At 45.4% G+C, this 12,867-nt stretch overlaps 1 protein-coding gene across 6 annotated transcripts in view; it reads left to right on the top strand.

Moving 5' to 3' along the window:
* MIA3 (MIA SH3 domain ER export factor 3) overlaps positions 1 to 12,867 on the top strand; it is a 38,614-nt gene that overhangs the window by 19,537 nt on the left and 6,210 nt on the right. For 4 of the 6 annotated variants that reach the window (XM_036453639.2, XM_036453636.2, XM_036453637.2 and 1 more), the window contains exons 7-19: positions 2,663 to 2,788; positions 3,939 to 3,960; positions 4,949 to 5,037; positions 5,286 to 5,363; positions 5,462 to 5,572; positions 6,506 to 6,577; positions 6,783 to 6,887; positions 7,816 to 7,938; positions 8,031 to 8,142; positions 9,099 to 9,154; positions 9,250 to 9,340; positions 9,653 to 9,791; positions 11,575 to 11,676. In XM_036453639.2, coding sequence (XP_036309532.1) covers positions 2,663 to 2,788; positions 3,939 to 3,960; positions 4,949 to 5,037; positions 5,286 to 5,363; positions 5,462 to 5,572; positions 6,506 to 6,577; positions 6,783 to 6,887; positions 7,816 to 7,938; positions 8,031 to 8,142; positions 9,099 to 9,154; positions 9,250 to 9,340; positions 9,653 to 9,791; positions 11,575 to 11,676 — 1,226 coding nt within the window. Of the gene's footprint in view, positions 1 to 873; positions 1,162 to 2,662; positions 2,789 to 3,938; positions 3,961 to 4,948; positions 5,038 to 5,285; positions 5,364 to 5,461; positions 5,573 to 6,505; positions 6,578 to 6,782; positions 6,888 to 7,815; positions 7,939 to 8,030; positions 8,143 to 9,098; positions 9,155 to 9,249; positions 9,341 to 9,652; positions 9,792 to 11,574; positions 11,677 to 12,867 lie in introns of those variants that run through there. The other 2 variants (XM_036453641.2, XM_036453640.2) reach the window with 1 other exon arrangement.

The following is a 12,867-nucleotide window of genomic DNA, read 5'->3' as shown; positions in this document are numbered from 1 at the left end:
GCTCTGTTGTTCTTCTGAGTTGACTTTTTATACTCAACGCAAAGACATACCTTTAAAGACCTGCAAGAATTGTTTTCTCTCCAGCTTACTGTCCCCACTTTCTCCATAATCCTCGTCTCTTTCCCTAAGTCCCGCAACCATCAAACGCGGGACCCAGAACCAAACCCACTGGCGTGAGAATGACTTGATTCCTTAGGGCTTAGGCTATGGCTTTTTAAGGGGCATCAGCAAGAGAGTTGAGACCCCAAACCGGTGTTGCTCAGTGGATAGAGCATCGGCCTGCGGACTGAAAGGTCCCGGGTTCGATTCCGGTCAAGGGCATGGACCTTGGTTGCCGGCACATCCCCGGTGAGGGGTAAGCAGGAGGCAGCTGGTCGGTGATTCTCTCTCATCGATGTTTCTCTCTATCCCTCTCTCTTCCTCTCTGTAAAAAAATATCAATAAAATATATTTTTAAAAAGAGAGAGAGAGAGTGAGTGAGACCCTGGGAGCCCCTAGAGGTCGGGAATGGAGCCTCGAGCCGGGCAGGCACCTGAGACGCAGGGAGGCAGGCCGCGCCCGGAGGCAGAGCGGCGGTCCTACAGCGAGCGGGGGGCTGGCCTTGGGTGTCTGGGGGCTCAGCCCGCGGCGACTTAGGATCCGGTCCCGCCATCCTCCTCCTGGTAGCCCGGGGCCTCCCCTGGACCGCGCCCTCCCCGCTGTACCTGCGGCAGGTGCGCCTCCTTCCGCCCCGCGCCGCTCTGTTCCTCCCGCGCATGTCTGTTCGCGCCTTCCCCGCCGCCGCGCCCCGCCATTGGCTCTCCCGCCGTGGCCCCGCCCACCGCCGTGGCCCCGCCCCCGTCGGCACGTTTTACGTCGCCCGGGGGCAGGGCCGGTGACGTGTTGGACGGCAGGTGTCGGAAGTGTCAGTGCTGGCGGCGGGGAAGGCGAAGTTCACCCCGGCTCCCGCCCCTCGGGTCCTCTCCGGAGCGGGAAGCGGCGGCCAGAGGGGCGTCCGGGGCTCCGTAACGCGGGGGGGAAGCGTCGCCTCCGCTCGCCGGTCCCCGCGCGATGGACTCGGTGCCCGCCACCGTGCCTTCGGTGTCCGCCTCCCCCGGGGACGCGGGGCTGCTGGGACCCCTGTCGGTGCTCTACGCCGCCCTGATCGCCAAGCTGCTGGAGGTGACGGGCCCGTTCCCGTGGGGGGACCCCGGGGCCCGGCAGGCCGGCGGCCGTTCTGATCGGAGCGGGCGCCCTGGCGGACGGACGGGGCGAGGGGGACACGGGGGGACAGGCCCGGGGCCGGCGGGACCCTCAGTGCTGCCCAAGGAGGCGGCGGGAGCCCGGGTGCGGGGTGGCTGTCCATTGGCGGCTGAGCCCTTGGCGGGCAGCCGGCGCTGCGTTACCCCCGGCAGGCGATCGCCACCCGAACCGCGGTCACCGTCACCGCCTCCTTCGGGCCTCCTTTCCAGGTGACCCTGGCTCCGTGGGGGTGGGGCCCGTCTGACAGGTGCCTTGAACTTGCAGAAAACCGTGGGAACGTTGAGAGGCAGGCAGGTGCTTCCTGCACTGACTTCGAGGAAGGACTTAAAATTGAGTTTTATAGATGACCGTTACATTCAGGGGAGCCTAGACCAGTTACCATATGTCTGGCCCTCCTCAGCATTTGTCTTCTTACTGATTGATTGATTGATTATTGATTATGGTATCACATAATTGTCCTCATTCTCCCCCCCTCACCCCAGCATTTGTCTTTAAGAGTGGAATACAATGGAGGATGTACAATCTTAGAAGGAAAGCGCATTTTTTTGTGTGTTACTTTTTTACTGTTTTGGTTTTATTTGCTGCTGTAAAACTTGATTTCTTGGTACAGGGTTTTAATTTTTTGTTTTATGCGGCTTTTTAAGTCATAAACATCACCTAGATCCAGAGGGATTCTAGCCCTGTGTTAGACTAGGTGGTGTGGTCTCGCAAACTGGAAATGCATGCACAACTTAAAGACATTTAGATTCATAATGTTTAAAAACATTTGCCGTCAAACAAATGTGAGGCTGCCCCGGCTGGTGTAGCTCAGTGGTTGAGCATCCACCTATGAACCAGGAGGTCAGGGTTTGATTCCTGTCAGGGCACGTGCCCCGGGTGTGGGCTCCATCCCTTGTGTGGGGCGTGCAGGAGGCAGCAGGTCAATGATGTTCCCCTCTCATCATGGATGTTTCTATTTCTCTACTCATCTCCCTTCTACTCTCTCTAAAAAATCATTAAAATCACAAAAACAGATCCAGAGACAGAGAAGCATCAATCAGATGCTCAAACCTCAGAGGGAAGGTAGGGGAGGGTGGGGGTAAGAGGGAGAGATCAACCAAAAGCCTTGTATGCATACATATGAGCATAACCAATGGACAGAGACAGCAGGGGAGTAAGGGCATGTACAGGAGTGGGGTGGGGAGATATGGACACATATGTAATACCTTAATCGATTAAAAAAATCAATAAAATATATAATTTTTTTAAGGAGAGAGAAATGTGAGGCTGTCAGAATCCAATCTTTGTAGAAACAGTGGGAGCTATTGAAGATTTTTGAGGGGGTCGTTATCTGGTAGAGGTTGCTGTAGAATTTCTGTGGATAGTTCTATGTGGCTGCTCTGATGTAAAGTTTTCATGATGTCTCATGTTTCCGTTTCAGCTCCTTTCTACACTGCCTGGTGACGATCAGCCTGATTTTTATGGACTGCCATGGAAGCCTGTGCTTGCCACTGCCTTCTTGGGAATTCTCTCATTTGTCATTTTCTTCTGGAGAAGCATCCTGGCTGTGAGTAAATTAGATTAGCTTATGTCTAGCCTCGTAGATACAGGGATATTTTATAGTCACTGGCCCTTTTGTTTCTTTTTCACTTCCTAGCATGAGCACAAATCAATGCATATAATCTTCACTACCCTTGTAAGGCAACCCCATACCAGTCTTCATTGGTGTTAGCTGTCTTTTTAAAAATATTTTTTTATTGATTTCAGAGAGGAAGGGAGAGGGAGGGAGAGAAACATGGATGATGACAGAAAATCATTGATTGGCTGCCTCCTGCATGCCCCCTATTGGGGAATTGAGCCTGCAACCCGGGCATGTGCCCTTGATGGCAATCGAACCCGGGACTTTTCAGTCCGCAGGCCGGCGCTCTCTCCACTGAGCCAAACCAGCTAGGGCTTAGCTTTCTTTTTGTTCATGCATTTTTCTGCACCAGTCTCCTATCCCTTTCAGGATTATAACCACTCTTCTCAGGGGGTTGGGAAAATCTGAATGATCGCTAGCTTATTTATTAGACTTCTAAATTCAGCCAACAGTCAACTTTAAATAGGATTCCCGAGGTGTTTTCTGGTGAGAGCAAGAGGCATTTCTTAGTACAAAGACAATTAATTTTGTCTTTTGAACAGTCATTGTTTCTAGACCTCATTCTGGCAATTTGGGGTTATCAAGTTATTTCGGGTGAATGAAGCATTAGTATATTCAATGTGAAAATATTTTCCAGTTTCATTTTTTAAAGTTGGGTACTTAGTTAATAAGATTGGTGCTCGTTCCATAGACATATAAATGTGCCTTTTGTTGCAAAATGAGGTGTTTGCCTTATTGCTTTTACCTATCAAACTATTTATAAAGTATCACTACCAGTTACATTTGAAATTCTTTTTATCCTTTTTCTAACCCTGTGGCTCATCAGGCCGAACCAACTATTATTAAATTTTCTTGTAGCAACGATTTGACTGTTGTATTAGAACTACCGTGTTTCCCCAAAAATAAGACATCTTCCGAAAATAAGACCTATCGCATGGAAAGATAAGACATCCCCTGAAAATAAGACCTAGTGCAACTTTGGGAGAAAAAATTAATATAAGACACTGTCTTATTTTCGGGGAAACAGGGTGTATTATTTCTAATAATGAAATCAAGTTTAATTTTATTTCTCTTTTAGGTCAAGAGTCATGCATACCAAGGTAAATATTTAAGCTGGTTTTGTTACCTGTACTATTTCCTCATTATTAGTGTTTGATATGAGTTTTACAAGCTAGAAATAGATAGAGTGACATCTGATATGTGACTGACTTATTAACTCCTGAAGGTTTCACTAATGCTGTGTTGTAGTCTGGTGATAGACAGTGATGCTTCCCGCTGAGATAGGAGATGAGGTGGGACAAAGTGGAAGAAGGAAGATAATGATTGGTTTAATTTGAGGCAGATTGGCTTTAAATATTGACAGAATGCAAATTTATTACATGTGAACAGTGTTCCTGGGCTAATGGTATAGTCAATACAGTATATATATTTAAGTAGATAATTTGAGGAATAAGAGATGCAAATCAATATGCTATACTTTCGTCTGTTCCTCTTTGCAAGTTATATATAGTTGAAATGACCACAGTTTCTGCAAAGAAAGTGGTTTCCTAAAGGGAAGGATATAGAGCTAAAATATTTTACTGTATTTCCTAGCTCTGAAATAATTTTAATTGGAAGCTCATTGAAGTAAAGGTTCTTATTATATTTTTCTTACATTTTAATATTTTTATACTTTTATTTCTCTTAACTACTGATTGGTTTTTTGTTTTGTTTTTTAAATATATTTTATTGATTTTTCACAGAGAGGAAGAGAGAGGGACAGAGAGTTAGAAACATCGATGAGAGAGAATCATCGATCAGCTGCCTCTTGCACACCCCCTACTGGGGATGTGCCCGCAACCAAGGTACATACCCTTGACCGGAATCGAACCTGGGACCTTTCAATCCACAGGCTGACACTCTATCCACTGAGCCAAACCGGTTTCGGCTACTGATTTGTTTTTAAAGGCTGATAGTTATGCTAAGAAGTTCTTTTCCTTCATAGTGCAGGATAAGATGTCTTTGTTGCTAATAGATTGGGTAATTCAGTTTTATTTAGAAGTCATAATTCCATTATGAATTCTCACCCCCCTCCTCCCCTTTTTTTAGTCACTGAACAGCAAATTTCTGAGAAGTTGAAGATGCTTAAGAAAGAAAACGCAGACCTTGTACAAAAATTGTCAAATTATGAGCAGAAGGTATAATTCTTTTAGTTTTTCCCCCCATGGTTCTAGCTTGATTTCTTCCTCCTGTCTTATATCAATAGTTATTATGCTATTTTTAAATCACATTTTTAATACCATTATTCCCTATAAATCATTCAAATTTGAAGCAGCCATCATATGTATAAAGTACTACTGTCTTTTCTAACGGGGTCATGTGGTAGAGATAAGTTTGATAGCACCCTACTTCATATTTCTATATTCTGAATGCTTTCTCTAAATAGATCAAGGAATCAAAGAAGCACGTTCAAGAAACCAAGAAACAAAATATGATTCTCTCCGATGAAGCAACTAAATTTAAGGTAAAAAAAAAAATCCCTGATCGTTTTGAGATCACATTCTAAAAACAAAAGGGAAAATAACAAGTCATTATTATTCATCTTCATATCCTTTTCCATAGGATCGAATCAAGGAACTTGAAGAAACTAAGGAAAATCTGAACGACACAGCAAAAAACCTGCGCCTTCTGTTAGAATCTGAGCGAGAACAGAATGCCAAGAATGAGGACTTGGTAAGAGTTTTGGGTCTAGACGTTGCCAGCACTTGGATTTCAAACTGTGTCTTTTTCAAGCTATTCTGTAGATTGGGTGAGCTGAACTCTGCCTTTTCCCGTGTTGTGACTAGAGTTAAGAGTGGAAGCCAGGGGAGTTAAACCTGTATCTGTCCATTTTTAAGGAGCTTGAAGTGCTAGTCCCACAAGATCTTATTTTTATGGTCCTAGGAAGTATTTTTGTCCTCAGCCCGGGCCTGGCTCAACCCCCAAAACATGTTGAGCAACTAAGAAACCAGCCCCGTTGAACAGCGCTAGTACCTTGTGTTGTTTGCGTGGTTCTTTTTAAAAATAGACTTCTAATATTAGGACGGTTGTAGAGTTCGAGTTCAGCATAGTAGAGAGAGGGTTCCGGTATATCACACACCCAGTTAAACTTGATCACCTGGCTGAAGCCGCTCCAGGGTCAAGTCACCCTCTTTCTACCTTGAAGTCACAGCCCACAGCTAAAGGGGGAAGAGGCGCCCCTCCCCTACATTCTCCATAATTTATTGGGAGTCTTCTGTTGGTGAGGTTTGTCTAGTTTCCGGTCCAGCCATTTTTAGTTCAGGCCAGAGAATTTTTAAAGTGACCTCGGGATCTTTTTCTCTATGACTAGGAAAAACCATTGATTTGGATCTGTTCACTTGAAAGTTTTTTCTTTTCTTTTTTTTTCTTTCACCTTTTTGTCTGGTCCTCTACCGCATCCTCTCATAGCCAGGAAGGTGGTGAGTGGCATTAAACACTAATGCCTCCAATTATTTTCTTCTTTCCTCATCTCTTTACATTCTTGACTTTCCTTGGAGGCTGAGGCTGGGTCACCTGGTTTTACCTGTTATACATACCTGTTAACTTACAGCCCAGTGTTCCTGCTGAAATCCTAATGTGTCTTTTGTGTTCTTTCCCACACGGCAGATATTGGAAAACAAGGTATCCTTAGAGAAGTTAAAGGATGTCATTGCAATGAATGCCTCGGAACTTTCAGAGGTAAAGCTTCCTACAATTCCTGCAAGATATTAATACAATGTCTTAGTTTTATTGAGGAGCAAACACTTATTTGTGCTAGAATATGAAAAAAAAACCAAAAAACTGAAAACTCTCTGATATCTAATTGGGAAAGTGAAACTTTGTAGGGGGTTTTTTGTTTGTTGTTCTTTGGAATCACTTCATTAATGGAAATGTTTTGCATTAGGTTCAAATTGCCCTTAACGAAGCTAAACTTAGTGAAGAGAAGGTGAAGTCCGAATGCCATCGGGTTCAAGAAGAAAATGCTAAGCTTAAGAAGAAGAGAGACCAGGTAAAGAGAAGTTAATGCCATAGATTTTTAAAAATATATATTTTTATTGATTTTTCCCAGAGAGGAAGAGAGAGGGATAGAGAGTTAGAAACATCGATGAGAGAGAAACATCGATTAGCTGCCTCTTGCGCACCCACTACTGGGGATGTGCCCGCAACCAAGGTACATGTCCTTGACTGGAATCGAACCTGGGACCTTTCAGTCTGCAGGCCAATGTTCTATCCACTGAGCCAAACCAGTTTCGGCCACCATATATTTTGTAAACTAGGTCGCTGAATATCATTGCCTCCTGAATATCTTTTCTCAGATCTGTGTTGAAGGAAATGAAATATGTATGCAGGATTCTATTCTGAGATATGCAAACTTTCATCTGTGCTCCCTAAATTGAGTGCATGTGTTTGCTCTCCATCTGTTCTGGGTTTTCTGTTCTTCTGTACGGTTTCTTAGAGCTAGCAGAGTGTTTAGCCTTTGTCTTCAAACACCAACCAGTTACTAACCCGAATGGCCTCAAGAGGGCAGTGGATTTGCTTCTCAAACTACAGAATTAGTTTAGTCCAGTGGTCTGCAAACTCATTAGTCAACAGAGCCGCAAATCGCATCTGGTTCTCGAGCCGTGGTTTGCTGACCACTGGACTCCACGCAGTTTCTGCTTTACTGACCAAGGGAAGATGCCATGGTCTGGGTGTGGGAGACTGAGATTGAACCCTTCTATTCCTACTGGGTGTGAGTTATTTTAATTGGCTGCCATTTTCTGAAGAATACAGTAAACTGGATCAGCTTCTGAGGATTGGGCCTACTCCCTTCGCCCTTAACCGAGGCCTTAGCCCGTGGTAGCCTGGCTCTGTACTAACCTGTCTCATTCACGTGGTCGTGATGTCTCCAGTACAAAGCCCTGACTTTCGGAAATTCACGTGCTTTCCCTTTTCAGTTGCAGCAGGAAATCAAAGACTTGAATAAATCCCACGCGGAGCTCAGCGAGCAAATCAAATCATTTGAGAAGTCTCAGAAAGACTTGGAAGTAACTCTTACCCAAAAAGATGACAATATCAATGTAAGTTCGTTCCCTTGAGCACACGTGTAGTTCTCATGAATCCCCATGCAGCCAAGAGGCTCTCTCTAATACCCTTTCTGCTTCTCTCCCAGGCGTTGACGAATTGCATCACACAGTTGAATCGGTTAGACTGCGAATCCGAATCGGAGCATCAGAATAAAACAGGAAATGACTCAGATGAGTTAGCAAACGGGGAAGTGGGAGGTAAGATGGGTTGCCGGGACTTTAACGAAATACCCCGATGCTCCTTTAGGGTTGTGAGTGCACATCGCTGGATCTGTGTGCGTGGGCAGAGGCGGTGGCTGGGCTGTGGTGGCACCGTGGGCGTGCAGTGGACACTGGATCTGCTTTTCCATCCCGTTAGAACTAGACGTGTGCACGGGTGCTGGGCCCTGAACACTGGTCAGGAGGAGAAACTTGCTTCCCACCTTTACGGAGATGACACTGGATTTTTTAAAAAATATGTATTTTATTGACTTTTTACAAAGAGGAAGAGAGAGGGTTAGAGTTAGAAACATCGATGAGAGAGAAACATCAATCAGCTGCCTCTTGCACACGGATATGCCCGCACCCTCCAAGGTACATGCCCTTGACCGGAATCGAACCTGGGACCTTTCAGTCCGCAGGCTGACGCTCTATCCACCGAGCCAAACCGATTTCGGCGACACTGGAATTTAGTGCTCATAATCTCAATAGCTCTGTGGTTTGAAGGCCCCACAACCTTCTTTCAGAATGAGGTGGCGGGAGCCAGGAGAGCTAGGCTGAAGGGTAGCCGTGCTTCCTGACGAGATGTTTCCAGATACTGTTCCCCACATTGGATACTGCTCTCATAGTGGGTGTTTTCAACCCCATCCGGTAGCAGACTCAAGGGGAGAACAGAGGAATGAGTCTTTCTAGAGAAGATACTTGAGCAGGCGGAGGTGGATGTGAGAGGAGACAGAGAGCTTGGCCTCACGTGGACCTCCTTGCTCATGAGTGGCATGGGTAACATTTTCACTGCACGGACTCTCTTACAAGTCAAGTAGCCTCATCCGTTCTGTTGGTGCATTTGTTTTGACTTTGAGCGTTTAAACCTGGGCATTTTTCTTTTGGGGGAAATCGAGAAAACAGAGTTTAAAAAGCGTGGGAGGAAGAAGTAACGAAACCCTCTTGTTTCCTAGGTGACCGAAGTGAGAAGATGAGAAATCAGATTAAGCAGATGATGGACGTTTCTCGGGTACCGTCCCTTGTGTAGAACAGAGTGGCGTTAAGTGCCTGTGAGTCCTCCCCGTGCCTCCTTTTAAAAACACCTCTCTCTGCTGCCCTTTCCAGACACAGACGGAAATATCAGTGGTTGAAGAGGATCTCAAACTCCTCCAGTGTAAGCTGAGAGCCTCGGTGTCCACAAAGTGTAGCCTGGAAGGTAGGTTGCCACATATTGGGAAGACAAAGAATTGCTTTGGATGCCCGGCTGGCGTGGCTCAGTGGTTGAGCATTGACCTGTGAACCAGGAGGTCACGGTTCGATTCCCGATCAGGGCACAGGCAGGCAGACTAGATCCTCAGCAGGGGGCATGCAGGAGGCAGCCAATCACTGATTCTCTTTCATCATTGATGCTCCCATCTGTCTTTCCCTCTCCCTTCCTCTCTGCAATCAATACAAAAATAATTAAAATAATCACTTGCATTTGCCGAGTCCCTGTGCACACACAGCTCTGATGTGCTCTCCTCTGCAGACCAAATAAAGAAGCTGGAAGACGAGCGCAGCTCCCTGCAGGCCGCTAAGGCGGGGCTGGAGGAGGAGAACAAGACGCTGAAGCAGAAGGTGGAGATCCTGAACGAGCTCTACCAGCAGAAGGAGATGACGCTGCAGAAGTACGGTTCCCCAGGGGTGCTGGCAGCGAGATGGCCGCTTAACTCACGGCAGGACTGTCAGATCACTGCCTCCTTTTGAAAGACGATCAGGTTTTCCACCCACAATGAAGTGAGGGCTGACTTTCTACCCCTCTTTCCATAACCTGCATTTTTGTTTCCATTCTAACCAGTTGTCAGAAGTCATTCCCACGCATTGACTGGAGGTGGGGGGGTGGTACTAACAGTTACTGCGACGGAAGTGCTTTTTAAAAATATATATATATATTATTGATTTTTTACAGAGAGGGAGGGAGAGGGATAGAGACTTAGAAACATCGATGAGAGAGAAATATCGATCAGCTGTCTCCTGCACACCCCCCACGGGGGATGTGTCCACAGCCAAGGTACATGCCCTTGACTGGAATCAAACCTGGGACCTTTTAGTCTGCCGTCTGACGCTCTATCCACTGAGCCAAACCTATTTCTGCCGGAAGTGCTTTTTTTAAATTTTCTGATCCTTACCCTTTCTGTAGTCTTGAAAAATACTGAATAATTTATATACATTATTTTTAGTAAAATACTTCAAAAGGAATATTTAGCTATTGAAGGTATACATACAAGTCAGATACACTAAACATTACATTATGTAATCATGACAAGGATGTTGGCCTGTCTTTTAGATTTTGATCACCAAGTCTTACAGAATGGCCTGTCAGTTTTTTGATTGAGCAGCACATAATAATAGTATTTGTTCACACTTTAATCTTAGCATCTTACTAGGTACCGGTCTATTGTAGCCATTCATAAAATACTTGCTGAAGTATTGAATGGGCAGTGAAGAATACATAAACCTTTTTCTCTTTGGCGTTAACCCTTTTTCCTGTAGCTCTTCTCCCATTTTGCTTCTGATTCATAGAACATTGTTTCAAGTTAAGTGTCTTTTGAATCAGAACTATGTGCAAAGAGAATCAAGAGTAACAAGAAAATAGTATTTTTAAACCGTTAAATGTTACAATAAATAAGATCTGGGTGGCTTAATAGCTGTTTTAGGAAGGCAGTTTGCTGTCTGGTCGTGACATTTAAAATGACCGTGACATTGATGGGCCCAGTGCTCAGCTCTGGGAAATGGTCATTTGTGTTACAACTGAGATGGCGGGTTATCGGGTTAAAACCAGCCTCCAGGAGATAGTACTCCGATCAGGGGGCAGCCAGAGTCTCCTTCTATCCCACAGACATGGCCAGTCCTTTGCTTTTCTCTCTCCTTATCCCAGTCCCACTGCAGCGAGTGGAGAATGGGATTGGACTGAACTGCGGAACTGTCTGTGGTCAATTGCAGACGTGGTTTGAAGGCTCTGTCTTCGGCGGACTGTCTTCTCAGTCTGCAGCGGAGAAACAGCCCTTCCGTGGCAGGAATGAGAGAAGTAGTTACAGGTCTCCCCATGGTAGGGATCAGAATTATACCCCTGCTTCACGCTGATGAACTTGACTGTGTCTGGCAGACTGGCCCTGACTTTCCACACGACTCAAATGAAATTCTATTCTCTCAAGTCCCAGAACGTTGTCCAAGGGGCAGCTGCTGTTTTCTCATTCCTTTGTGTTATTTGTTAATAAGCAGAGAATTACGAAGAGAGGTTGGGAAAGGCAGGCGATGTGCATCTCTAACGGCAGGTGTGAAGCCCTCTTGGGGTTCTGTCTGTGCGTCTCAGAGAGGATGGGAAGTGGAGGCGTTGGGGGTTTGAGCGGAGGCACTGGGACAGGCGCTGGGGAAAAGAGACTCTTTCCCCTGACTGCTGGCTCTTCCTAGGAAGCTGAGCCAAGAAGAGTTTGAGCGGCGAGAGAGGGAGCAGCGGCTGTCAGCGGCCGACGAGAAGGCGGTTTCGGCGGCAGAGGAGATAAAAACCTACAAGTGAGTTCAGGCTTTTATTTTTTTATTTTTTAAGTATATATATTTTTAATTTCTTTTTACAGAGATGAAGGGAAAGGGATAGAAAGTTAGAAACATCGATGAGAGAGGAACATCGACCAGCTGCCTCCTGCACACCCCCTACTGGGGATGTGCCCACAACAGAGGTACATGCCCTTGACCGGAATTGAATCTGGGACTCCTCAGTCCGTAGGCCAACGCTCTATCCACTGAGCCAAACCGGTTTCGGCGACTTCAGGCTTTTTAAAAAAGCCACTTGTCCCGTTTGTACAACAAAATGGCACCTAAATAATGATGAAAGGACATGGATACATTTAATTCGCACAAGCAAAAAAGAAATTTTCACTTTAGGAAAGGAAAAAAAAAAAATGTTTAACAAAAATTTCCCACCACCCAGCACTGGTGGATGTAAGGGAACTTGGTTCATGCCGGCTGATCTGGTGGTTTAATGGCTGTTTTAGGAAGGCAGTTTGCTGTCTGGTGTATCAGACCTTTAAAATGACCGTGACATTGATGGGAAGTTGTCTGTGGATATAATTAAAGGAAGAAGCTGTATGGAGGGAGATATTGATAGCAGGCTTGAGAACATATTACAGAACAGTTAAAGAAATTAATAATGTATCAACTTGGAATCTCTGGCTGTTACAATACATAAGGAAATTAGATAGTATTAGTTTTGATTATATTGTACTCTTTTTTAAAAATATATATATATATTTTTGTTGATTTCAGAGAGGTAGGGAGAGGGAGAAATAGAAACATCACTGATAAGAGAGAATCATTGATTGGCTTCCTCCTGCATGCCCCCTACTGGGGATCAAGCCCACAACCCAGGCATAGCGGACACTATCCATTGAGCCAAACCAGCTAGGCCTGTTACTTTTTATTTTTATTTTTTATAATATATTTTATTGATTTTTTTACAGAGAGGAAGGGAGAGGGATAGAAAGTTAGAAACATCGATGAGAGAGAAACATCCATCAGCTGCCTCCTGCACACCCCCTACTGGGGATGTGTCCGCAGCCAAGGTACAAGCCCTTGACCGGAATCGAACCTGGGACTCTTCAGTCCGTAGGCCAACGCTCTATCCACTGAGCCACACCAGTCAGGGCTGTACTCTTAATTATAACCATGTAAAAATACATTTCTGTGTTAGGATGAAATCTGTAAGGG

This window comes from Pipistrellus kuhlii, unplaced genomic scaffold, assembly GCF_014108245.1.
Source record: "Pipistrellus kuhlii isolate mPipKuh1 unplaced genomic scaffold, mPipKuh1.p scaffold_m20_p_25, whole genome shotgun sequence".
NCBI lineage: Eukaryota > Metazoa > Chordata > Mammalia > Chiroptera > Vespertilionidae > Pipistrellus > Pipistrellus kuhlii.
This window is presented reverse-complemented; position numbering and strand designations above follow the sequence as displayed.